The sequence below is a fragment of the Plecotus auritus genome, assembly GCF_963455305.1.
Source record: "Plecotus auritus genome assembly, chromosome: 12".
NCBI classification, from domain to species: Eukaryota; Metazoa; Chordata; class Mammalia; order Chiroptera; family Vespertilionidae; genus Plecotus; species Plecotus auritus.
Window position 1 is genome coordinate 36,961,254 of NC_137778.1, and position 23,242 is coordinate 36,984,495.

At 39.0% G+C, this 23,242-nt stretch overlaps 2 protein-coding genes across 2 annotated transcripts in view; both read left to right on the forward strand.

The window, feature by feature from the left end:
* PTPN22 (protein tyrosine phosphatase non-receptor type 22) overlaps positions 1-6,362 on the forward strand; it is a 42,388-nt gene extending 36,026 nt beyond the window's left edge. The window contains exons 19-21 of the mRNA XM_080648415.1: positions 755-785; positions 3,167-3,244; positions 5,746-6,362. Coding sequence (XP_080504541.1) covers positions 755-785; positions 3,167-3,244; positions 5,746-5,810 — 174 coding nt within the window. The 3' untranslated portion in view covers positions 5,811-6,362. The remainder of the gene's footprint in view (positions 1-754; positions 786-3,166; positions 3,245-5,745) is intronic.
* A 1,482-nt stretch (positions 6,363-7,844) lies between these two features.
* The window catches only part of RSBN1 (round spermatid basic protein 1), a gene marked incomplete at its 5' end in the record, with an annotated part of 31,054 nt that continues 15,656 nt past the window's right edge, over positions 7,845-23,242 (forward strand). Inside the window, 2 exons of the mRNA XM_080649212.1 lie at positions 7,845-8,550; positions 18,877-19,550. Of these exons, the coding sequence (XP_080505338.1) occupies positions 7,845-8,550; positions 18,877-19,550 (1,380 nt within the window). The remainder of the gene's footprint in view (positions 8,551-18,876; positions 19,551-23,242) is intronic.

A 23,242-nucleotide genomic window follows, 5' to 3' on the forward strand; every position in this document is an offset into this window, starting at 1 on the left:
AGGGCATGTACCTTGGTTGTGGGCACATCCCCAGTAGGGGGTGTGCAGGAGGCAGCTGATCGATGTTTCTCTCCCATCAATGTTTCTAACTCTCTATCCCTCCCCCTTCCTCTGTAAAAAAAAAAAAATCAATAAAATATATATTAAAAAAAAAAAAAGAAACAATCTGAAAATTATCAAGAAGCATCGAATATTATGGAACAGATTAAAAACGTACGTGCTGAGGATATGTGGAGAAAAAAATTTGGGTAGGTTCTTTTATGTGGAGAAAAGAAAAAAATCTGGGTAGGTTCTTTATGAAGGAGGCAGAAACATGGGTTTGCTGAAAGAAAGGTGAAGGAAGGAGCATGGCTAACAGTATGGAATGGACCCTAGGAAACTGAGTACAGAATATGGTTGGTAAACATTCTTGGCTAGAATGGGAATGGCTATGTATCCCAGCTATCTTCAGAAGGCATCGCGGATTCTGGAATGGTCCTAAAAAAGGAAAGTAGAAACTCTGTTTTTCCCTGATATTCTGATACATAGTATTTCTAAATACAGAGTGTAATTCTCATATGGGTGGGGAAAAGAGTGAAATAAAGTCAGGTGGAGACTTTGCACTGAGTTAAAAATGGCAAAATGGTTTTGTGTACTTTGATGGCTCTTTTTAAAGGAAATTAATCCTTTTGACTGACATCTGTATTTCTACTTAATTAAAGCAGTTTGGATTTCACACCAAAAATTAACATTTTCCTTTTCTTCATTTTTGCAGAGTCTGAAAATTTTGCGGAACATGAAAAAGAGTAAGCTTCTTCATACTTACCTTTTAGAATATGTATACTAATGTATACTAATTCCTCCTTATATAACCACTCTGTGAAAAGTTAATATTATTCCTAAACAGAAGCTTGCTTGGGTCCTGTGGGTCAGATCACCCCCAAACCTTGTACTGTGCTGGCCCCCACAGTGATAATCTAATACTGAGTACGGAGTGAAGGGTTGGCGGGTGTGTGTGTGTGGAATAATAGAATGATGTTTGTCATTTCTACACATCCTAAGATGCTGTCACCCAAGCATGTTATTTAAAATTCCCAGGAATCTAACCTCAGATGTATTTTCTTGGAAAACAGTCACAGCAAAGCATATTGTGAAACAAATGTGTTGATTTAATAAAGTAAGCAAAGTTTTGACTCATTTCTATTTTTACCAAGTATTATTAGCAATACTTGGTAAAAATAAAAAGTCTGTTGCTTACTATTTTTGATATATTATAATGAAAAAAAACTCAAAGACTCCTGAAATTGTGGGAATTTGATTATCTTAGAAATCCTTATTTATAACTATAAAGTATATAAAACATGGTGATACAGTTGTTGTTTATATATATGTATATATTCATTGATTTCAGAGAGAAAGGGAGAGGAAGAGAGAGATAGAAACATCAATGATGAGAGAGAATCATTGATTGGCTGCCTCCTGCACGCCCCACACTATGGATCAAGCCTGCAACACAGGCATGTGCCCTGACCGGCAATTGAACTGTGACTTCCTGGTTCATAGATTGATGTTCAACCACTGAGCCACGCTGGCTGGGCAATGGTGATACAGTTTTACAAATTTGATCCATTTGGTTAATCATCAAGGACCAAACAGCTGTTGGTATCATAGGGAGGGACAAAGAACACTGAGAAAACTTGATGTAAGGTATTATCCAAATCTTTATAGCCAAATCTTACTCTTTTCTCCTGAGGTTTCACTCTATCTTTCCATAAACTTGTGCCTTCTGCTCTCATTGCCACCACACTTGATCTCCGAAATGAACTGATTTCTCACCTATGATGACTAAGTATAATGGAAAAGTATGATGGCTAAAGCCAGTCAAAAGAGAATTTAAGCATGTCAAGAGGAGGAAATTATAGTATAAAACAGGAGAATTAAACAGCTAAAAGCAATGAGTGACTGGAATAGCCAAAGATTGATTTGATCAGCTTAGCTTATGAAATACACAGGTTTCTTTTTCTAAAAGAACATATCAGCCCGGCCGGTGTTGCTCAGTGGTTGAGCGTCAACCTATGAACCAGGAGGTCTTGGTCCAATTCCCAGTCAAGGCACATGCCTGGGTTGCAGGCTTGATCCCAGTGGGGGACTTGAAGGAGGCGGCTGATAGATGATTCTCTCTCATCATTGATGTTTCTGTCTCTCTCAGTGCCTAGCCCAATGCTTGTCATATAGTAAGTATTCCATAAATATATTTTTAATGGAATCTGACTGAAATTCAGTATGTACTTTAGTGATTCATACTCAAGTACCTCCAGGAATGGGGAGATGTTTCTAGAATCCTAGGATTAGGTATGTGTATATGAACATACACAGTCCTAACACTGCATTCAGAAAATGTTGAAAACAAAACAAAAGATGACTATTTAATAATTACCTTTTTTCACTGCTAGACAGTGTTCCCGCAAAATGTGGGCATGTTTTCACTGGACTGTTTTCAAAATTGGGCAGAAACTGATACCTCAATAGAAAGTTTCTGAGAAGAGAAACACTACATATTTTAAGCCAAGAAGTAGCTAAATGGCAAAATAAAGAAACATAGTGCTTTGGGGAGATTCTGGGCCTAACCAGAACCATCTATAATGGGAACAAGGCAGACTGGGAAGTGAAGAAAGATATTCCAGGAGTAGAAGATAGTGTAAGAAAAATCGCAGACTTTGCCATGGATGATCTACTGTGGAGAGCAAATGATTTAAAAGTGCACTATGAGCCCTAACCGGTTTGGGTCAGTGGATAGAGCGTCGGCCTGAGGACTGAAGGGTCCCACGTTCAATTCCGATCAAGGGCACATGCCTGGGTTGTGGGCTTGATCCCCAGTAGGGGGCATGCGGGAGGCAGCCAATCAATGATTCTCTTCCATCATTGATGTTTCTATCTCTCTCTCCCTTCCTCTCTGAAATCAATAAAAATATATTAAAAAAAAATAAAAGTGTACTATGAGTAAGGGTATGCATGGTGATGGGTGGTGAACACACAATAGAATATACAGATGGTGTGTTATTGAATTTACCCCTAAATCCTATACAACCTTATTAGCCAATGTCATCACAATAGATTCAATAAAAAGGTAAAAAGTTATCTCGGTTTGTCTTTATTCTTTCCCTCACATTTTTTCTTTTCATTCTAGGTCTCTGTAATTCTTCCTCACCAAACAAGCCTGCAGACTCTGTTCAGTCAAGTAACTCTAGCTCCTTACTAAATTTTGGTATGTGTGTTATTTTCCAGCACAGTTTATGTTTACCTAAATTATTTTTTTTATACTATAAGAGATACAGCTTTAAATAGAATTTGAGGTTGCATGTAGAGGTCCTTATATTTATATTCTTTTCCATGCAATTTATCTTTTTACTTTTTACCCCAGCTACCGCTTAACATCATACATACCATTATGTACTCTATTACATGGAATTGCCTAGCATATGCAGAAAGTAAAGCTAGGTAACCAAATGGTTCAGATATAAGCAACACATGAGTTAGTATGTGTCAGGCATTGTGCTGGACACTTTAATAAACATCTCACTGATGCTTTCAGCAGTTCTGCAAGGCCTGCCCACAAATTTGTAAGATGATGATGCAAATTAAAGGTTCAGGAACATCTTCGAGCTTACCATTCTCTGTTCTCCTTTTGTATTTCAAATCTTTCATTGCTCACTTTGAACTCCTAAAGCTGCTAAGTGTAAGAGTACCTTGAAAATATCCTCCATCAAAGAAAAGGGAAGTCATATGTTGCTAAAGTGATAAAGAATCAACTGTCATTACTCTTCATATATTTTGAAAGGACACAGAAAAAACCATCATTGGTTGTGCAAAATTTTCACATCCTCCTTCTTTGGGATAGATGAGGAGGGAGTGTTTGAGGGAGAGATATAAATGATTAGCTACATACTTAGTTCTCCAGGATTGTTTATTACTTTATTTTTTCTAAGCTTTTCAAACATAAGCTCTCAGTAAATGGAGGGCTTTCTGGGCTGAAGCAGAAATGTAAGTGAATTTAATACAATCTATATATATAAAAGCCTAAGTGACTGAATGACCGAATGACCGGTTGACCGGTCGCTATGACGAGCACTGACCACCAGTGGGCAAACGCTCAACGCAGGAGCTGCTCCCTGGTGGTCAGTGCGCTCCCACAGCCAACCTCTTGCAGCCCCTCCCCCTGCAGGTCAACCTTCCGCGGCCCCGATTGGCCCCAATCGCCGGCCAGGCTGAGGGACCCCACCTGTGCACGAATTTGTGCACCGGGCCTCTAGTAATCTTATAAAGCAACTAGAGGCCCGGTGCACGAAATTCTTGCACTGGAGTGGGGGGGGGGGAACGGGGGGCGGGTCCCTCACCCCGGCCTGTGCCCTCTCGCAGTCCGGGACCCCTCAAAAAATGGTAATCATGTGAGGGGACAGAGGTGTTAACTAATTTTAATGTGGTAATCATTTCACTATATGTGTCTCAAATCACCATGTTGTACACTTTAAACTTACATACAGAGTGGGGCAAATGTAGGTTTACAGTTGTGAGTAAGCAAAACACAGAGCTTATTTTTGTATTATTATTTATTATTGTATTGCTTTCTATACAAACAGCTGTAAACCTACTTTTGCCCCACCCTGTATGTTATATATTAATAATATCTCAACAAAGCTGAAAAAAAAATATGCTGAACTACCAAAGACCATTATACCAGGGTTCTTTATCTAATTACTACCATTATTAAATTTGTAAGTGTTCTACAAATATAAAATGTTATTAGCATTCTATTGTTATCATTTTAGCATTAACTTAATTACTGTAATACCTTTACAGTCTATTACTAAATTGATCAAAGATGCTGCCTAACCTTTAAAAAAATCCACGTTTGAATATATTATAATGTACTCTAAAATCCATGTATTCATTTCTATATAAAAATATTTTTCCATTTTAAAAATGTGTACTTTTTCAATAACAGCTTGTATACAATATTATATTAATTTCAGGTGTACAACATAGTGATTAGAAAAGTAATCACCTGGGTAAGTCCCATCTGACACCCTACATTGTAACTAAATTATTATTGACTATATTCCCTTATCCTTACAACGTGATCACCTGGGTAAGTCCCATCTGACACCCTACATAGTAACTAAAATATTATTGACTATATTCCCTTATCCTTACAACGTGATCACCTGGGTAAGTCCCATCTGACACCATACATAGTAATTAAATTATTATTGACTATATTCCCTTATCCTTACAACATGATCACCTGGGTAAGTCCCATCTGACACCCTACATTGTAACTAAATTATTATTGACTATATTCCCTTATCCTTACAACGTGATCACCTGGGTAAGTCCCATCTGACACCATACATAGTAATTAAATTATTATTGACTATATTCCCTTATCCTTACAACATGATCACCTGGGTAAGTCCCATCTGACACCCTACATTGTAACTAAATTATTATTGACTATATTCCCTTATCCTTACAACGTGATCACCTGGGTAAGTCCCATCTGACACCATACATAGTTATTAAATTATTATTGACTATATTCCCTTATCCTTATAACGTGATCACCTGGGTAAGTCCCATCTGACACCATACATAGTTATTAAATTATTATTGACTCTATTCTATATCCCCATGACTATTTTTTTACTGGCAATTTGTACATATTAATCCTTTCCCCCTTTTCACCCTCAGCTTTATTTTTGTTCCCAGGTTTTGCAAATCGTTTTTCAAAACCCAAAGGACCAAGGAACCCACCATCAAGTTGGAATATTTAACGGAACTGTGGACTGTAGGCTGCAAGTGCACCTGCAAGGAAAAATGACCAGAGCATAGCTGGCTAAAACAAAGTGCTCGATATTCGTAATGTCCACAGTGCAGATGTGGTACTGTGGTGACAGCTCTTAAGAAAAGCAATGCACACATAAGTGCCAAAGTTTTACATTTAATCTCGTTTACCTTGGGTCGGAAACAGCAGAGAGTTTGCCACTTCCGCTTCTGTAGAGAATGCCCTAGGAGAAAGAGTTTGGGAATGAAGTTTTTCATTTTTGGAAGTTATTTATATTTGATTTTACTTTTTACATAAATATAAACTTGAAAGGATTGGTAAGAATTGGATCTCAATTAAATGTCTACATTGCCAGAATTTACTATAAAAATGTCTTTAAAAACCTTATCTTGTGGTTGAAATACAAAATTACTGCTTATGATAATGACTGTCCTCTGGGAGATATTTTTGCCTAAATGGAGTATACCTTGAACATCTTCCCAAATGTTGTGGGAAACTAGAATAGTAAGAAAAGAAATTATATTTAATTGAATAAAATATGTAAAAAAATGACTGTAATCTTATTTGTATATATCAACTAACCAGATGTTCAATTACATCCCTGATAAGTTTTCACCAAAGTTACTCAATCACCAAATCCAGAATGATTAACACAATAGCTATCCTTTGGCAGCATTTTCCTTCATTTCACAGGTTCTGTGTAAACATGTGCAACTTAGAGCCAATCACAAGCGCGACTAGTTTAAAGTTGTGTTGTTTTTTTTCTAAATGAATATGGATCTGACATATTTTAAGGATATCTTCTGATCTTTCAAATCTAATTCTATGTAACAAGTAAGTTGGTAATTATTACAAAGGATTCTCCAGACTTCTCCGAAATGATTTAACTGCTTTTAATTAAAAAAAAAAAAAAAAGTCTATGGCTTCTAGAAGCAGGAAATACGTAAAGGGAATCTGTCTGTCCGTATTTTCATCGGGAAGCCCGATCAAGGCGGGAGCTGGCTGAGAGATTGTTACCTGTCCATTGTAGTACAATGTAGGTGCTCAGTAAACTTGTTTTTAAATAAACTCACTGGAGTGTTCCAGGCACTACTGGCATCAGACCACAGTACTTTCATCTGAGTACTTCCTGGTAACCAGCTATCCCCAAATACCTTTATCAAGGACCAAATATAGCAAGAGAATCCTAGGTCAAATCTGAAGGGACTGTGGAATTGTCAATGAACTTTTGAGCGAAGCCTTGGTGAACAGTGGCGATTTGGGGAGTGTTCTCTGATAGGCACACTTTTCAGATTTATGCAACCTTCTACTTACGATGTGAAAAAATCTTAATAAAACATTTTTCCATCTAGAATTTTCCCTGAACTGTAGGAATGTGTTCAAAATAGTGATGGGCTCCGCCTTTCCAGGCGCCGGGGGAAGGTGGGTGGGCGGCGAGGCGGGGCGGCGCTCCCAGGCTCCCAGGAGGCTCGGGCACCTGCCTCGCTACGCCAGGAGCGGTAACCATGGCAATGCCCACGACCAGGGTCAAAACGCTCCTGAATTGCAGCCCCATTAGACTTTAAAAGCAAAATCGCCCTCACTTTATATACTAAGTTCCCCTTTCCTCTTCATCTCATCGCTTGTTCAAGGAGAAAAGGCCGGAGATCTCTTTACCTCACAAAGGTCAAGAGAGGAATATGCAATTTAAAAGTAACTATGGAGACCACCCAGTCCGCGTAAAATGACGGAGGAGGACAAGAAGATGATAATGGGAACGCGCCGCCAGACTCTGAGAGCCATGAACATTGTTTGGGCCGTTAAGGCGGTTGGCGGCAACTCTCCGCCCAGCGGCGGTTGCGTCGCAGCCCGGAGCGTGACTCGGCGCACGCTCTCTTTCCGCTCCTCCGCCCCCGCAGCCAGGGAGGCGGCGGGGGGCGGGGGGAACTACCGCTCCCAGGAGGCTCCGCGCGGCCCAGGGGGCTGTACAATAGCGTTGGGTGGAGAGGCCTGCGGAGAGGCGCGGCAAACGGCGGTTTCCGGCATGTTCAGCTCTGGACCGGGCTCTGCCGAGAAGTGGAGGGCAGCGGAGAGACTCCAATGCCCAGCGGGCCGTGCGCGGGATGCGCTTGCGCGATACGCGGACGGGGGGGCGGTCGGGCCATTTAAATGTGTGTTTGTGGGTGAAATGGCTGCGCAGGTCGGAGCGGTGCGCGTAGTACGGGCGGTGGCGGCGCAGGAGGAGCCGGACAAAGAGGGGAAGGAGAAGCCCCATGCTGGGGTCTCGCCGCGGGGAGTGAAGCGGCAGCGCCGAGCGAGCAGTGGGGGGTCTCAGGAGAAGCGGGGGCGGCCGAGCCAGGACCCCCCTCTGGCTCCCTCTCACCGGCGGCGTCGCAGCCGCCAACATCCCGGGCCGCTGCCGCCAACGAATGCAGCCCCGACCATCCCGGGCCCTGTTGAACCTCTGCTCCTGCCGCCTCCGCCGCCGCCTTCGCTGGCCCCCGCCGGGCCCGCTGTCGCCGCCCCGCTCCCAGCCCCTGGCACCTCGGCCCTCTTCACCTTCTCGCCCCTGACGGTGAGCGCGGCCGGGCCCAAGCATAAGGGCCACAAGGAGCGGCACAGGCACCATCATCACCGCGGCTCTGACGGTGACCCCAGCTCCTGCGTCCCGGGCGATCTCAAACACAAGGACAAGCAGGAAAACGGCGAGAGGGCTGGTGGGGTGCCTCTGATCAAGGCCCCCAAGAGAGGTGAGAGCAGGCGAGCTGCCCCGAGCTTGGGCTCCAGGTCTCTCTCGGCGCAGATATCCCGCCCCTTTAGCACTGAAAGACGCCAAACCCCTGCCTGCCGCTTGCTGCTCTGCTCCCCTAAGCCCACCGGGGTGGACTCTGGATTTCAAACCGTTGACACAGTCTGACCTACTTGAGGCTTTGGTTTCCAGGCCGAGCTGTCAGTTACTAGCCCCCCTACCCGGTCCCCCCGCCCGCTCCTCCCAGAGCCTTGACCAACGTTTGTTTTCAAATTCGGCAGGGTTTCCGCGCGATGCGGTCCTTGGCGTGGGATTTGTAGGTGGCGTATGAAAAACTGCCTTTCCAAAGTAAAGGCTTGTCGCTAAAATCCTTTCTTCCTGTTTTCCTCGGTGGTTGCTTTAATACTCACTCTCCTCTGCTCCACAATCTTTCCGGGTATGTTTTGGGGCTGTAATGAGTTTGAATTCGCAGGGAGGTTACGCGACTCACTGATCGCCTTAGATTCTGCAGGGTAAACTATCAAACGCAGTTTTTCTTCGTGTTGTTGTTGTGTTTTTTTTTTTTTTTAAATCTGGAGGTAAGAATCAATTTTAATTTTCATATTAGATCTTAATTCTCAGAAAAGGGATGGGGAAGGTTTTCTCTCTCCTTCGATCCTAGGAAATAGGACCAACCAGGCCCCTAAAAAGTGGGGTGTGCAGTAGTAGGAACAGATTAGAGGCGAGAATTCCAATTGCATTTTTATTTTGTCTGGCACAACCAATTGATAATTTACTTAATTCCAATAACCCCGATTAAAGTCAAGAATATTTAACGCAGAAAATGTAGGGCTACCTAGTTAAGTGTGGGATCTAGAGAAATAGGGTAGGCAAAATTGGGGTCTTCCTATTTCCAAGTACCTGTAGCATTGGTTGTTTATATTCTCGTAGAAGAAGGGGGGCTGTTTGAATTTTGATTATGACCTGAGTTTGTACTTTGTATATGATTTTATGTCATTTGTTAGTTGCATCTTCTTAAGAAGATTTTAAGATACTTTTGTGTTTCTCAGTACTGGGCCAGTTAGGTTATTAACATGTTAATGAACCCGTCTTCCAGTCTTAAGTGTTGTGAGTCTTGCATTCCTTCACAAACTTGGTCTTAGGCTAAAACTAAGACTACGACCATTCATTATTTATTTTGAATGCTACTTCCAAATAGCACAGTTTATTGCAAATAATTGCCCAATGGTATTTATTGAATTCAGTTAAATCTTTCTTCCTTTGGTGTTATCCAAATCTTAATCTCAGGAATAGGACTTGCGCCAGGCTGACCGGAGTGCCAGTTCCACCATCAATATGCAGTGATCTTGTTCTCATTTACTTTTACCTTTATTTCTCACCTCATTTCATGTGTGTGTTTATGTTTTAACCATACAGAGCTAGAAGTGATTTTAGAGATCACCCAATTCAAATTTATATAGTAAAAGAAGAAAAAACAGGCCCAAAATAGTACCAATTACAAATATTTTAAAATTTTTAAACAAATCATTGCCCTAACTAGGGGATAGAACCCAGATCTCCTGAATCCCAGTATCAGCTTCATCTCCCTACTGGGCAAGGTTGCTTTCTCTTTCTGCTATTCATTTTTCCCACTTCTTTGCTTATGAGATGGCAGTAGCCAGTCCCATCAAACATTTCTGACAGCACCCCTTTTATGGGGGCACAGTGGTAATTACATGTAAATAATTCACAATGTGCTTCTCTGGAATTTGCACAGGCCTCATTTTTTTAAAAAAACAAAAGCAAACCTTTAACCCAGTGCTGTCCAACCAACAACTTTCTCCGATGATGGAATAGTCTATATCTGTGCTAATATGGTAGCCATTAGTCATATGCGGCCCTTAAAGCAAGTCTTTTTTTTTTTTTTTTTAAATGCCTTTTTACTGATTTCAGAGAGGAAGGGGGAGAGAGAGAGAAATAAAAACATCAATGATGAGAGTCATTGATCAGCTGCCTCCTGCAGCCCCCTACTGGGGATGGAGCCCAACCTGTGGGAATCGAACCGTGACCTCCTGGTTCATAGGTCAACTCTCAACCACTAAGCCACACTGGCCAGGCTGAAGCAAGTCTAAAAGACTTGTAATGTGACTAGTGTGACTGAGGAACTGAATTTTAAATTTTATTTAATTCTTACTAATTTATATTTAAATAGTTCCTTTTGACTAGTGACTACCGCATTGGACAGTGTAGCTTGAAGCAGTTGTAGTTTTCCAATAGGTAAAGAAGACAAGTGGGTTAAGATCAGGTCATTTAAACTTTTTTAAAAATTGAGATATAATTGCCCTGGTCGGGTGGCTCAGTTGGTTGGAGTATCATCCTGTATACAAAAAGGTTGCAGGTTCCAGTCCCTGTCAGAGCACATATGTAGGTTGCAGTTGGGAGTGAGTATGGGAGGCAGCCTATCGATGTGTCTCTCTCTCTCTGTCTCTCTGTCTCTCTGTCTCTCTCTCTCTCTCTCTCCCCCACACACACTCTCCTCCTCTCCTCCCTCTCTCTCTAAAATCAATTTTTTAAAATCCCTGGGTGAAGATTAAAAAAAATAAATTGAGATATAACATTAGAGTAGTTTCAGGTGAACACATAATGATTTGATATCCTATATAATAAAAGGCCAGGCCATAAGCGTAATGACCAGAATGACCACTTGACCAGTTGCTATGAGGTGGGGGGCCAGCGAGGGGAACCGGCTGGCTGGCGGTGGTAGCAGGGTGGGATAAGGGCCTGCAAGGGAAACCAGCTGGCTGGTGGCAGCAGCCAGGGACTGACAAGCAGGCGGAAAATGGCCCTGATTGCAGGCTAGGCCTAGGGACCCTAACCGTGCATGATTTCGTGCACTGGGCCTCTAGTTTGTATATGTTGTGAAATGATCAGAATAAATCCAGTTTAAATATTTTAACGTTTGAATGAGAACGTTATTATGGGAGGGAAGAGCTTCCTGGCCAAATACATTGGGGAAAAACCAAATACCATAGCTTTCTGGATACATGACATACACTGGCATTTTATATGTGTATATTTTCATATTGATTTGAAAGAGAGAGAGAAACATTGATCGGTTGCCTCCCACGTGTGCTCCGACCTAGGATGGAACCCGCAACTTGGGCATTGCCCTGACCAGGAATAGAACTGGCAACCTTTCGGTGCACAGGATGACAATCAACTGAGCTACACTGGCCAGGGTACACGTTGCCATTCTTAGAACCCTACATAAAATAACCTGGTTTAACCTTGTTTAATCCAAGCTCTGCCCTAGCTGGGTAGCTCATTGGGTTAGAGCTTCCTCTGGATATGCTAAGGTTGCAGGTTCAGTCCCTGGTCAGGACATATACAAGGAGCCCTCTCTCTCTCTCTCCCTCTCCCTTCCTCCTCTCTCTCTCCCCGCCTCTCCCTTCTTTCCTCTCTTCTACTCTCCCCCTCTTCCTCTCTCTAATAATCAATAAATAACCCAGGCTTTTGCACACACTCTGAATACCTTTTATATTTTTGCTGAGCATCTTTATACTTGTTACCGAGGCATGCAGGAGGCATGCCTCTGGAGTCCATCTGAGTTTAAATCTCGGCTCTACCCCTTACTGTGTGACCATGGGCCGATTACTTTAACCTCCATCAGCTTCACTTTTCCTGTTCGTAGAATAAGGTTGTGGTATTGCTTTTATAAGGTTGTTACGTGGTTTAAATGGGGAAGCACTTAAAACAGCGTCTGGCTGATATTAGAGGTACTGTTAAAACGGTCTTTTGTTTTTTTTATCATGCTTCATCCTTGAAGCAACTCTAAGATTAATAAGGAGAGTGGCACTAGACCCTTGTTATTTAAAAAGCTATGACTTCCCTTCCCTTATCCTCAGATATTTAGGAATTACTTTAATTTTTTATTTTGAGGTAATTAAATATTCACAGGAAATTGCAAAAATAGTACAGACCGGTTCTTTCCTTCAATGGTTACATCTTACATAACTATTGCATACTATCAACACCAGGAAATTGACTTTGGTGTGTGTGTGTGTACTTTTGTGACATTTTATCTCCTGTAGATTAATTTCACTACCACTGCAATCAAGATTCACAGCTATTCCAACACCATGAACATCCCCCTAATGCTATCCATGTATAGTCTTAGGAACCTCCTATGTCTCCCCACCTTCCCTGAACCCTAGAAACTACTTATCTATTCTTTGGCAACCATTTATTTAACTTTATAATTTCATGATTTAAAAAAAAAATATATTTTTTTATTGATTTCAGAGAGGAAGGGAGAGGGAGAGATAGAAACATCAATGATGAGAGAGAATCATTGATCGGCTGCCTCCTTCACACCCCACACTGGGATTAAGCCCACAACTTAGGCATGTGCCCTTGATTGGAATCGAACCCAGACCCTTCAGTCCTCAGACTGATGCTCTATCCACTGAGCCAAACCGGTTAGGGCTATAATTTCATGATTTTGAGAATGTTACATAATTGGAATAATAAAGTATGTCATTTTCTGAGATTTTTTTTTTTTCCATTCAGCATGATGTTTTTGAGATACATTCAAGTTACTGCATTTATCAGTAACTCCTTTTCATTACTGAGTAGTATTCTATGGTATGGATATACCACTGTTTAACCATTTACTTCTTAAAAGACATTTTGGTTTTCAGTTTAGCTAATATGAATAGAACTATGAACATTCATGTTCAGGTTTATGTATGGATGTAATTTTCATTTCTCTGGGAATGCAATTGCTAGGTATTATGGTAAGAGTGCGTTTAGTTGTTTTTTTAAAGACATTGCCAATCTATTTTCTAGACAGTCTGTTCCATTTTACAGTCCCACCAGCAGTGTAAGAGAGATCCGCTTCCTCTATATCCTTGCCAGTATCTGTTATTGTTAGTATTTTTATATTATCTGTTCTAATAGATGTATGGCTAGTGATATTTAACATATTTGTGTGTCATTGTTTGCCGTCCATATATCCTCATTATTAAAATGTCTATGTTTTTTGCCCGTTTTCTAATTGAATTGAGAATTCTTTATATATTACAGTTAATATATTCTTAATTTTTTTTTTTTTAAATGTTTGGGGGGAAAAACCATGACATGTGAAAGTCATATGAAATTCAGATTCAGTGTCCAGAAATAGAGTTTTATTGGAATACCATTCCACCCATTCAGATGTATGGTCTACGGCAGTTTTTGCCCTACAGCAGCGGAGGAGAGTTGAGACAGATCATATGGCCTGCAAAGCTTTTTATAGAAAAAGTTTGCAGACCCTGAGGCAGCTCATTCAGCAAAGAGACATGTTCCTGCACACCAGCCCCCTGCACACCAGCCCAGCAGTACTCAGTCCGAGCTCATGTCTAGTTTACCGTAAGTGTCGGATGCTAGGCATTTGGAGTTGCTCATAAGTAGTTGAAACGAAAGTTTAATATGTAAGTACTAAGGTAAACTTGCTTTATCTATAAAATGGTACAGAAAATGATTTTTATAAAGAGGTAAAGTGACATGCTTAAAATTTTCTAGTTAGAAAGTGATAGAACTGAATCTAGAAGATACTAAATGTTAAAAGATATAAAATATTTTTTTTTTATTTCTTGTAAGGAACAGTCTTGAGTCTTAAACTGAGTTACCTGAGTCTTTTGAAATCCTATTTTCCACCTCTCCCTTTTAACTGCATTCAAAACATAGAACAGACTTCCTCCACAAAACCCATCAAAGGAAGTAATGCTCCTTTTTAATTATTCTCAGTTAAATTTATTATTGTAGAAATATTTTTTAAAAAGGAAAGGGGTGAGTTGACTCCTGTAGCTCCCTTCTCCAATGTCATTAAATGACAGGGTTGCTTTTATGTATTTCCAGTGAGTCAGCCTTCCTTTCTCACATTTTTTCAACTTTGACCAGCTGTCCTAACTGCTATCACAGGGAGTGTCTTGAGGGCAGACTCCTAATTGAAATTTTCTATGATGTCAAAGAGCTATTGGCAGGAATTTTAAATCCAGAAGCAGTTGATTGTGGTGATGAGAGTGGGGAATTACTTTGGGATTATACAGAGAACTGAAGTAAACAGATAATCTCATTTATCAGAGCAACAACTTCAGGGACTGTACTTTTCCTTATTCAGAGAGGCAAAAAAGCCTTTAAGGCCATGAAAATTTTTGTATTTTTGTATAACATAATGCTATTATTATGATCATGCAGAATTATGTAGTGGGCACTCAGTAAAAAATCTGTTGAAGTAATGTTCTCTTTATTGGAGGTTCCTCCAAGCCACCTCAAGTCCATTAATTGTGATGAGATCATTTTAGTTGGTCATCCAATGGGAGTGTTGCAGAGAGGAGGTGACAGAGAAGGCAGAAAGAGAACAGAACGGAGTGGAGTGTATTAGAAGAGTTTGAGTTTTGGAGTCAGACAAGCAAGAGTTTGAATCTTGGTTGTCACCTACTGACTTGGTAACCTAATATAAATAACATATAATGTTTCAGGCTGTTTTCTTTTTATTTAAGTGTAGTTGGTCTGAATACATTCTCTGTTGGACCTCTAACACTCTACCAGAAAGGGAAAGATTGTTCATTCTTTAGACATGGATTTTTTTAAAAAATTGAGATATAATTGACATATAACATTATAACATCTTAAACGTATTACATGTAAGTTTAAGATGTACAACATATTGATTTGACATAATTTATATTGCAAAGACACTGACTTTTAAATAACACTTTCAATTTAAAGCAAGGCAACCTCGATATTCTCATTAAGCAGTGATGGCTAACTTAGTATAATACCTTTAACAACTTTGTATGTGTGTGCCATTCTCAATTAGTTACCACCTATAATAACTTAAAATTAATATTTGTTTGTTCATGGAAATTCATTAGCTAGTGTGACACAAGTTGTCTCAAATTTCTCTATAATCAAAGGTGAGCTTTCTCTATCTCAGCCTTAGCCTTAGATAAAAATCAAAAATTGAAAAACAGGATTAGTGAATAGATTGATTGAAATGTCACATTTTAAACGTTTATCATGTTGAAATATGAGATTAAAACCAATTTAGGGCTTTTTCGTTTCCTTATATGGTGGTTGTTTTGAGATGGACCATGCTGAATTAATTGAATGGTTCTCGTATAATGAGTTTTGGAATAAAACCCACAGAGACTTGGCCATGTTAGAAATACCATTGGTAATCTGATAGTAATATAGAAAATGTGTTACAATCAAGGCAACTCTTTGGTGTTAATTTCAGTGTTGGATCTAGGTCACAATTCATCTTCTGCATACCAAATACATCCTCTGAAGCTTAAAATAACAGGATCTATTCAGAGATTTTTTTTTTCTGTGAAATTGCTAAACATTTAGCAATGGGTAATTAGATAATTTTTAAAAAATTGGTTTAACCTTTATATTTAGTGGCATTAACATTTAATTGCTTGGGAGAATTGCCTAAATTACTGATTTGATATATAGGAAAAGTATTTAGATAAGTTTATTTGGTAAGAAATATAAATGACTGTTACTAGGTGTTTTAATTAACTCTCAAAGATTTACTTGTATGTAGAATAAAAGATTACTTTTTCTGCCCTGGACATTGTAACTCAGTGGTTAGAGTGTCTGCCTGGGCACTGAAGGTTCAATTTCCCCGGTCAAGGGCATGTATCTGGATTGTAGGTTCATCCAGGGCCCCTGACAGGGCATATTCGGGAAGGAAATCAATCAATGTGCCTCTTTCACGTCGATATTTTTCTCTCTCTCTTCCTCCTTCCCTTCCTTCCACTCTCTTTTAAAAAATCAGTGGAAAAATATCCTCAGGTGAGGATTAATGACCGCCCGCCCCCCCCCCCCCCAAAAAAAAAGAAAAGAGTGCGTTTTCTCTTGCCAGTAAGTAATACATGTATATTTTGGTAAATGATCTCAGTTTAATTACAAGTGATGTTTGCAAATGGTTTTCTTTTTTTTTCCCCCATTTTTAAATTGGTTTTTATTTTTATTTATTTTATTGTTTAAAGTATTATGGTTTTCTTTTTGTTGTTTAAATGCAAGTATTAAATAGAATGAAAATCATTTGGTATCTATCACATTAAAGTCTTTGATTTGCACTTAAAAATTTTTTTTGAAGATTTTATAACCTGTGTATCTGGTTATTAGAATGATTTTGTATAGACTGCTGCAACTGTCATATATTTACACATTTTATACCAAGGAAATTTTTTACTGTAAAATTTATTGAGCTTGTTCTTCCCACGTATAGTGATAGGATTAGTGGGAGTAACTATCTCAACACTGTCAGAAATACGATAGTTGGCTGGGTAAATTCTATACAGTACATACCACACTGTGCTTGAAGGTTGGTCAGGACAATACCTGATATTTAATCCTAAAGAATTCTTGCTAGATAAGATGCCGTTCTATTTTGGATTTGCCAATCCATGACAATCCCTTAAAATTAAAAATACATTTTTTAACTGTGAAAATAATATATGTTTTTGTAGAAAGTTGGAAAATACATGTAAGTAAAAAAGAAGAAAGCTAGACATTTATAATCCTACCAGCCTTGATAACTACCATTCACACTTCTCCAGATATTTTTCTGTGTTGTATATACAAAATACCTGTAGCTAAGTCAGACTTTTTCCTGTCTTTAGGTACTTTGCTTCTCCCTAGAATATTTTTCTCTCAAAAACATGCTTGTCATCTCTTATTACTTAGGACTTAGTCTAAATGTCACCTCCCAAAGAGAGCTTCCCCAGCATCTAGAGCAGTGGTTCTCAACCTTTCTAATGCCGCGGCCCTTTAATACAGCTCCTCATGTTGTGGTGACCCCCAACCATAAAATTATTTTCGTTGCTACTTCATAACTGTAATATTGCTACTGTTATGAATCGTAATGTAAATATGTGTGTTTTCCGATGGTTTTAGGCTCTACAGCAGCGGTTCTCAACATGAGGAACTATATTAAAGGGTCGCGGCATGAGAAAGGTTGAGAACCACTCTAGATTCTAGTAACCTACTGATAACTTTCTTTTTCTTGTACAACTAGATTGTACAATCCAAGAGAGTAGGGATCATGTCTGTCTTAGTTAATACCACATTCCTAGTGCCCAGAAGTGTCCTTGGTACATTATAGGTACTAAATAAGTAAATGCTTGAATGATGAATATTATAAAAATGGGATAAGATTTATACATACGTCAGCTGCTCTGGAAAGAGTAGATTGCTTACAATTTAGAGGAAAGGTGGAAAATTAAGTAATAGCACTGAATGTGGTAAGTACTGTGATGAGAAGTATGGTAATAGGAAACACAGTAGGAATAGCTATCTAAATCGCATGGAGAAGAGTTACTAAGAGAAGGCTTTTGGAAAAGTGACAGTATAAGCATTTTGTAACCTTGTAATTTGTCAGTTCTTTTCTTCTCTAATATAATTTACAATGGCTGGGTAGTATTTTATCATGTGTAAGTACCAGAGTTTAATCAGTATCTTATTATTAGACCATTAGGGGATTTCCTAAATAATCTATAATAATAAAAGTGTAATATGCTAATTAGACTGGACATCCTTCCGGACGAAGCCGGGGCTGCAAGGGAAGCCCGGGTCCCGGGTGCCAGAGGGAAGCCGGTGCCGGCAGCTGGGGAAAGGAAGGCCTACTCTTGCACGAATTTCGTGCATTGGGCTTCTAGTACTCTCATAGATGTCTTTATGTATCCTCAGTCATTTTCTTAGGTGATTTTTACTTGGGAGTGGAATTTTTGGGTCTGAGAATTAGAAATATTTTCAAGGCTTTTGGTTCATAATAATTTTGGAGAGTGCCACGTTGCCTCCATCAAAGTTGTGCTAGTTGATACTTCCAGCAACCATACATGAGAATGCAAAAAAAAAAAAAAATGTTTTTGCCAATTTTGTAGGCAAAATGGTGTCTTACAGCTTAATTTGCCTTTTTTTGATTCACCTATATGTATCATAGTAATGTGTAGACTGATAGCAAAATACGACGAGCTCCAATGTAGATTTTACAGTGGTTACCATACCGAATTAGCATATGTGAAATCAATAACTTCTCTATTTCCTTTTGTTTTTTGATTGCAGGTCATATTATATGCTGACCTTTGCATTATCTACTCTTTAGCATAATCTTCAAACCAGAATATTATTGTATTTTAAGATTTTTGTCTCATTTTATTAACATGTAAGCTGTAATAATGACAAATTCATAGAAACTGAGAATAGGTTTCTTAATTTGATATAAAGTACCTTAAGAAGTTTGTATGTTGACACTAGACCTAGCAACTTACTTCTTTTTAATTATTGTGGCCAGAAACACCAGATGAAAATGGTAAAACCCAGAGAGCTGATGATTTTATGTTGAAGAAAATAAAGAAGAAAAAGAAAAAGAAACACCGAGAAGACATGCGAGGAAGACGCCTTAAAATGTACAATAAGGAAGTACAAACTGTCTGTGCTGGCCTGACGCGCATCAGTAAGGAAGTCCTCACCCAAGGACAAGCAAATAGCACTTCGGGAGTTAATAAGGAGTCCTTCAGGTATCTGAAAGATGAACAGCTGTGCCGATTAAATTTGGGCATGCAAGAATATCGGGTACCCCAGGGAGTACAAACACCTTTTATGACCCACCAGGAGCATTCTATTCGTAGAAATTTCTTAAAAACAGGTACTAAGTTTAGCAACTTTATTCATGAGGAACACCAGTCCAATGGTGGTGCTCTTATCCTTCATGCTTACATGGATGAACTCTCATTTTTGTCTCCAATGGAGATGGAGAGATTTTCTGAGGAGTTTCTTGCTTTGACATTCAGTGAAAATGAGAAAAATGCTGCTTACTATGCTTTAGCAATAGTGCATGGGGCGGCTGCTTATCTCCCGGACTTCTTGGACTATTTTGCTTTTAATTTCCCCAACACTCCAGTGAAAATGGAAATTCTGGGCAAGAAAGATATCGAAACAACCACCATTTCAAATTTCCACACTCAGGTAAGGTGAACTCATTGTTAAATTATTTAGTAAGTACAGATACAGTATATGCTAACCCTCATTTTGTTGCTTAGCACATACCAGCACTTTTAATAAAAACTCATGGTGGTAAATGTGGTTCAAATTGTTTATTTCTCTAATTGAAAAATCTTGATTGCTGTAGTTCTTTGGGATGTGGCATATGACTTGCTTGGTCTAAGAAATGCTTTATACATGAACTATTAAACATGATTACTCGTCTTTGTGGAAAACCAGCTTGAAAACTAATCCATTCTTTCACAGATTAGGTAATATTAGCATGGGTGGTGTGATTTAGAACTGGTAGCCTCAAGGTAACTCTAGTAAACTTTTGTGTCATAATAAAACATCTGAGGGCATTGACCTATTTATTTGCCAGGTTTTTGCTTTTCTTTCAGTAACTTGTTGGCAGTCTATCCCAGAAACATACCTTCTTTATGTGACTTGGAAGTGTCACTAGGAAGACCACCATAGCTGCCGCTCCTTCTGCCTACGCTCTGCTGTAGGTGAAGACATTTGCTGACGCCTTGCTTGGGCAGCCAGGCTTAAGTCAGCAGGGAAACTCTCCTTCCTAACCAGTGGTTTTAAATGAAACGTTTTTTTCAATGAAGTTATTTTAGGGCATAAACTGAAGTTGAAAATATGTTCTAGATTTTTTTTCTTGCTTGCTTTTCTCATAAGGATTGTGAACGTGGATAGTCAGCTATAAGTTTTTGTTATAGATACAAATTCTACACAAGTTTCCTGGAGAATGTTACACTCTTAGAGAGTTATAATGATATAACCTGTTTTTTTCAGGTTATCTGATAATTTGCTGCCATTCTTTCCTTAAGAGTTTTTTTTTTTTGTAGGTAGACTCTTGTATCATAAGACTCTCGGCTCTCTGCATTAGAGTGGTTTCAAGCCACTTGGATATGAAATCCCCTCTAATTGAGTCTTTTTAGTGATTCTTACCATCCTTGCCTCCAATGAGGGGAGTACCCAGTTTAGATTTATGAGCTTCAGAATTTCTCTAATTGAAGTTCTCTCTGCAGTAGAGAGAGCAGGAGCAGCCAATCTGGAGAGGTCGCAAGATGGGGCTGCCCAAGATGTTGGAACACGATGTGCAATAAAGGGCTTCGTCTTGGATTTTGGCCTTGTTACCACAATCAGGTACCGAAGTGCTGACTTTTGTAGTAGATTTTGTTTTTTCTTTTTCCTTTTTTTTTTTTAAAGGAGGATAGCCCCTTGACAGTTAAGGAATCCTATTTGTATCAATATTGCAGAAGGGACTGAAAATAGTTCTCCTAATGTAGTCCATAGTCCCCATTTAACAAAGATCTTGCTGAGAGCAGGATTAATATGCTCTTTCACTTTTTTCGTTTAGAAAGCTGCAGCAAATTTTCTCTTCTGATTGATAGACCAGCAAGCATAGCTGAGAAGTAAGCCAGAAACTTGGAGGGGTGGGGAGTCTTGGTTTTGTGATGATGACTTTTTAACTTTAATAATAGTCTTAGTGGATTAGGATTCTTAGAGCTGATATCTCTAAATATTCCCTGCTGATTTTTGTCTTCCAATTGATTTTTTTCAATGGAGCTGAAATTTCAATGACTGTACCAACAACTTACCTTGAGATTTACTTTCATATTTATAAAATAACCACTTTCTAAGAACATATCAGATTATTTAAAAATTTGATGTCACTAAATACTTTAACCACATGAGAATATTGAGGAGTATTGAGTAAGTGTCATGCTCTGGTGATCCTTGGTGAGGGAACTTCATTTTATTTATGAATATTGAGTCATTGGGGCGAAGGATGAGGTGGGTGTGGAAGTTAGTGTAGCCTAAGAAATTAGATTTGCAGTGGTGGAATCATTGGCAGATGTTGGGATGGAAGATAACACAGTAGTTCAGATTTATTTAGCACTTTGTGATTTATAGAAATGCTTTCACATTCATATCTGAATATTTTAAACACAACCCATGTGGTAGGTAAACAATTTTATCTCTGTTTTTCATCAAAGAAACGGAGGGTTGGGGATGTTTATTGTTATCCAAGGTTATGTAGCTAGTAAGTATAAGTCAGGGAGCAAACTGCAAACTTAGGCCACTTGAGCAATATGTGCATATTTTACCATACTCCTCTTTCTTCTTTCAGCCATTGGAGAAGAGACTAGTGCTTTTGTTTGTCTAACTCTGTAGTCAGTGAAATGGAATGATCTCAGTTTCACACAATATTCAGAGGCTATTCTAATATTTTTTAACAAATACCTTTAGATTGTTGGGAATTAAGTGAAAATACCTTAGGTTATTTGGACTTCTATGTTTTGTGAAGTCTTATCAAGTTCTGTTGAGCCAAAAATAAAGTGAAGTAAATTGTTTATTACCTTAGAGACACAATTACTAGAGGTTATAATTTAAATATGTAGCCATAATAATTATTCATGAGTATATTTCAAGACACTTTGAGAACCTATCATGTACTGCACATTCTGTTCTTAAAAGGACTAATTGATGAGCTCAGTTGAGTGGAGAAGATGAATAAACCAGCGGTTATAATGCAGTTTGTCAAGTAAGAGCATAAAGGTATGCATAGGGAAAACAGTTGTGAGAGAGGGAGCAGTGTGTGGTGTTACCTAACTCAGGCTCAAAGTGATTAGAAAAGTCATTTTAAAGCACCTAATAGTGCTTGAGTGGAGCCTTGAAAGATTAGTACTTAGCTTCATAAGGGCATTAAAAGAATACTTCCTATGCAAACACATAGGTATTAAAGAATGTAGCACTTTTAGGAAGCTGTGAATAGCTTAATATAGCAATAATACATGCTGACTTAAGGGGTGGTGAGAGTTGAGAACAGAGAGATAGACAAAAATCAAGATTGTGAAGAGCTTTATATGTGCTAAAAAAATTAGTGTTTTTTTCCTTAGAGGTAATGGGGAATCATTGGTGAATTCTAAGAGGGGCATGCTATCAAGTTATGTTTGCAAAGATTACACAGTAGTGTGGAGAATGAGATTGGAAGCAAGAAGATAGGTTAGGTTACTGTGGTAACCAGACAAATGATTCATGTCCAAACTGATATTGACACTGGAGAGGAAGAAATGAAATTTGAGCACTAATTAGAAGATGGAATTATTTGCACTTGGTGAGGGAGACGTATAGAGTCTTAAGATGTGATTTTGACAATGGGCTGATGGTGGTGCTGGTCACAAAGTCAATACAGGTTTGAAAAAGCTGTTTTGGGTGTGGAAGGTATTGATGAGTTCTGTTTGAGGTGTTTTGTGTTGGAGGTACCTGTAAAGGCTATGGTTAGACATGTCTACTAGGTAGTTAAATATATGGATCTATGATTGGGAGACATGTCTAGGCTGGAGATGCAGAAGTTGAATCCATTAGCCTATAGGTGATCAGGGACAGCATTAGAATGGAAGAGATAAAGTGTAGAATGGAATCTTGTGATGCACCCATGTGTGGAACGGGAAGAGATAAAGACAAAGAGGTAGAAGGAAGTTTAGATGACAAGTTTTCTAGCTTTTATGAATGATGTAGTGATTAAATGTCATATCCATACAAGGAATGAAGTAAGATAAGGTTGGGAAAATGTTAGGCTGCTCACTTGGGAATTAAATTGGAAACATTATCAAGACCAGCGCTTTGCAAACCATAGCCATCTTAATATTGTAAGTTATGCT